The sequence below is a fragment of the Terrapene carolina genome, unplaced genomic scaffold (assembly GCF_002925995.2).
Source record: "Terrapene carolina triunguis isolate 2854851 unplaced genomic scaffold, T_m_triunguis-2.0 Scaffold629, whole genome shotgun sequence".
NCBI lineage: Eukaryota > Metazoa > Chordata > Testudines > Emydidae > Terrapene > Terrapene triunguis.
Window position 1 is genome coordinate 4,460,123 of NW_020664980.1, and position 3,852 is coordinate 4,463,974.

The 3,852-nt window shown below is 41.1% G+C and overlaps 2 protein-coding genes across 2 annotated transcripts in view; one reads left to right on the forward strand and one right to left on the reverse strand.

Annotated features, from left to right (window-relative positions):
- The window catches only part of FGF1 (fibroblast growth factor 1), a 62,067-nt gene extending 59,899 nt beyond the window's left edge, over positions 1-2,168 (forward strand). Inside the window, exon 5 of the mRNA XM_024199395.2 lies at positions 891-2,168. Coding sequence (XP_024055163.1) covers positions 891-1,085 — 195 coding nt within the window. The 3' untranslated portion in view covers positions 1,086-2,168. The remainder of the gene's footprint in view (positions 1-890) is intronic.
- ARHGAP26 (Rho GTPase activating protein 26) overlaps positions 1-3,852 on the reverse strand; it is a 443,229-nt gene that overhangs the window by 406,933 nt on the left and 32,444 nt on the right. The window lies entirely within an intron of this gene.

Sequence of the window (3,852 nt, forward strand, 5' to 3'; positions counted from 1 at the left end):
GCCACACCAGGCTCCAGGCATGGATCTCCCCGCTGGGAGCCCAGCTGCCCTCCCCAAGATCTCAGCACCCTGCTGCACACTGAAAACATGGCTGCTAACATAGGGCATCTTAAGTGTAGACATGCCTTAAGTGATCAAAGTGAAGGCTCACTGGCGCACACCTGTAATCCCAGCTACTTGGGAGGCTGAGGCCAGCGGATCGCTTGAACTCAGGAGTTCTGGACTGCAGTAGGCTATGCCAATCAGGTGTCCGCACTAAATTCGGCATCAATGTAGTGATCCCTGGGAAGCTTGGGGTCACCAGGTTGCCTAAGGAGGGATGAACCGGCCCAGGTCGGAAAAGGAGCAGGTCAAAACTCCCCTGCATTCTGTCACAGTGTCTCAGAGCTGGTGAGTGCTCATGAAAGCAGCTTACTGATATAATTCCACAGCCATAGCTAGCTACTTGGCAGCTGCAGAAAGAGTGGACCAATTGCACTGATTTCAATGGAACTGCACCACGGATGAATTGGGCCCAGGATGTGTAGCTGCTCAGGAGGCGGTGGGGTTCTTTGACAAAGGAACTGATTGCAGACAGGATAGTGTCACAGCTCACTTGTAGCTGATTGAAATGCAGGTGCCATGAACAAGTTACTGTAGAGAAGTTAGCTAAGCCAAGGAAACCTACTTAGCACGAGCTTCCACCAATTTTAGGAAAGTGCCTGTTTCAAATGAACATTGTATTAATAGAATGGAGTCAGATTCAAAAACCAATGGTCTTAAAGGGGGGGTTTGGGTAGAGCCTCATGGCAAACTACGACTCCCCAAGTCTAACTGAGTCTAGATCACTGCACTTAGGGGCATGCTTATGCCATTTGCTCTCACCGTAGATACTTGGAACTCTTTTTCAGTTGTTACCTGGTGAGGAATGCTTGTTCTTGGAAAGAATGGAAGAAAATCATTACAACACGTACACGTCTAAGAAGCATGCAGATAAGAACTGGTTCATTGGCTTAAAGAAGAATGGAAGCTGCAAACTGGGACCGCGGACTCACTATGGCCAAAAGGCCATCCTTTTCCTTCCACTGTCCGTGTCCGCTGATTAAGAGAAGTATCCCGGGTGCCATAAAATGACCCTGAGTCTTAAATACCAACTTCTATTCCTTCTCTCTCTCTTTCACTGGGCAGTGTGACAAAGAGCTTAATTTTAGATCCAGGAATTTTAAATCTAAATGCTTTAAAAATAAAATAGAGCTATTTAATTTTGCACTAACCAAGTTTAACATGGAGGCGAGGAAAACACTTGTAGAGCAATGGGCAGATTGTCTCTCCAATGCATTCTTGTTGACGGGTCTCCATTGTCAGACCTGCGCAACAGAAAGCACGTGTGAGGCACATCTGAGGCAAAATGTGTGCACTGAAAAATGCAAAAGGACTCCAGAGAATATACATAAACTCGTGGTTGAAAGGGAGCACACAGGAATGTTACTGCCCTAAATGCATGGCTTACTAGAACACTAAATCAATCACACCTAGAGAGAACAGGTGCATGTTTTATATTTCCATAAAAGTAAAACTTCCCTAGAATATATAGGTATTTTAATGCAATCTAGACAGTATCTAATATACACTTCAAAAAATTTAAAACTGCATCAGTATTCAATTTATCAACTGAAAGCAGAATTCTGCACCTATCCTAATTGTGTACAGCTCAACTAACCACGACCCATACTCTTGAAAACTAGACATCTAAGCCAGTCAAACACTACTAATATTACTATATTTCTTGTTAATATCCTTCATATGTAATTTGTATTTATTTATTAAGTGACTCTGTATACATTATAAAGAGTTCAATAATATGAATTATAGGCAGTCAAAGCCAGTTAATGTTATCTCAAGAAGGATGCAGATGGGATAAAGAGGGGTATGATTTTGACAAGAAAGTCTGGGAGAAAGGTCATGGGGGGTCAAAGGGAAGTAGTCATGGAACTATATTACCAGGGTGGATAAAAATCAATGATTTAAAAAAAAAATGGAATGTTTTTATTTAAATCGAATTTTTTGATAAAATACTTTTCGAGGAAAAAACCTATCTAAAGATAGTTTTAAGATACATTATAAGATAGTTATAAGATACATTATAGCTCAAAGATATCTCATCAGGGAATAGGGATTATAAATTCTAATTCTATAGTAAGAGACAATATATTCACGTAATGTTTAAGAAAAGTTTTGTAAATGAGTTCCAATAGTTCATGGATTAGGAACCCGATCTTATGGGGTTCCAGGGGCTTCTGTATAGATTATTTAGGTTAATCTTTCTATCTACCCAATGGGACTCAATGCTCAGTCTAGAGGATACCATCAGAGATGCTTAGTTTTGCAGTTCTCAAACTGTGGATTTGTGTCTCCGGAGATAACATACTTGTTAACAGCAAAAATGTTTTAAAATAAATAAATAATATATAGAGGTGAGAAATAACAGACCTCAACCCTATTGTCCCTCTGCAAATTTGTGTACACAGAGTCAATCCGTTACCTCTCTCTAAAAGTGCAGAGTTTCAAAAAGTTCAATGAATAGAAGATTGTTGGGGGTGGAATAGATCTGGACAAGGAGAAGAAGTCTGGAGATAAATGTGAGAAGGGAGGGACAGGCAGTAGAAACAAAACTGAAACTGTTTGAGGAGCATATTCCAGAAGTCTTGTGGTCTTTCTGAGTATAGCCTTCATTGATTTGAGATCTACCATACCATTCTCTCACTAGAAGGGAAAACCTATAATGGCAGCAGGCCGTAAAAGAGACCCAGTTTGGGAATAAGAACCATTCATGAAATATATGTTTGCTGATGATGTTTAAAGAAAGTCACACCATTGAACTGGAGGAAGTCACTTAAACACTTGGATTTAGAGACTGTTAAAGTGATAATCTCACTTTAAACACCAGTAGCTTCTTCTGCCGGTATAGATAGAATATTTTCTTCCTTTGGACTAATTCATTCCAAATTGAGAAATCGTTTGGGACCTGAAAAAGCAGGAAAGCTTGTTTTTCTTTTCCAGATTATGAACAAACAGGAAAATGAAGGTGAAGACGACTGAGTTAGCTGCAGAAGCCAATATTTTAAGTTTCTCACGTTGACCTAGCTCACATAGTTGATTTAATTTTTTTTTAAATATTTCATTTCACTATTCACTACTAAAAACAATTTTAACAAAAACAAACCTGATTTTAAAAAACTTGAATGTTTAACTAAATTCGAAAATTCATATGCTTGTTTTGTTAAAATATTATATGTTTGCTGTTGAAGAAAAAAATCAAGAATACATAATGTTGTTGTTTTAGTTAAATAAAACAATTTAAATGTCTGTCTGGTGATGTTCTCCTCCTCATACAGCATGGCAAGAAAATCCTCCAAATTAACCTGTTGAACTGGAGATAGTTCACTTCCCAGTGACTTCATAAACATCTGCTTCAGTTACCTTTGGTAAATGAAATAACCAAACAATCATTCATTTTCTGATATAGCTGTAAAACTAATCTGAAAAGTTTTCAAAATAAATCACTTTAAAAATGTATAGTGTGTACCAGGACTGGCTATAACTTTTTTGCTGCCCCAGGCAAAAAAGAAGAGGGCCGCCCCCACCCCATGAGCACCGCGCTGCCATACCCCCACCCGCGAGTGCCGCGCAGCCGAACTCCCCCTAGCGCTCCCCCCAGCACCACCCCACCCAAAGCCCCGCCCCCAGAGCGCCACGCCGCCCAAAGCCACGCCCCCCAGAGCGCCACGCCGCCCGAAGCCCCCGCCCCTTCAAGCGCCACGCCGCCCGAAGCCCCCGCCCCCCCTCCGAGCGCCATACCAAGCCCCCACCCCC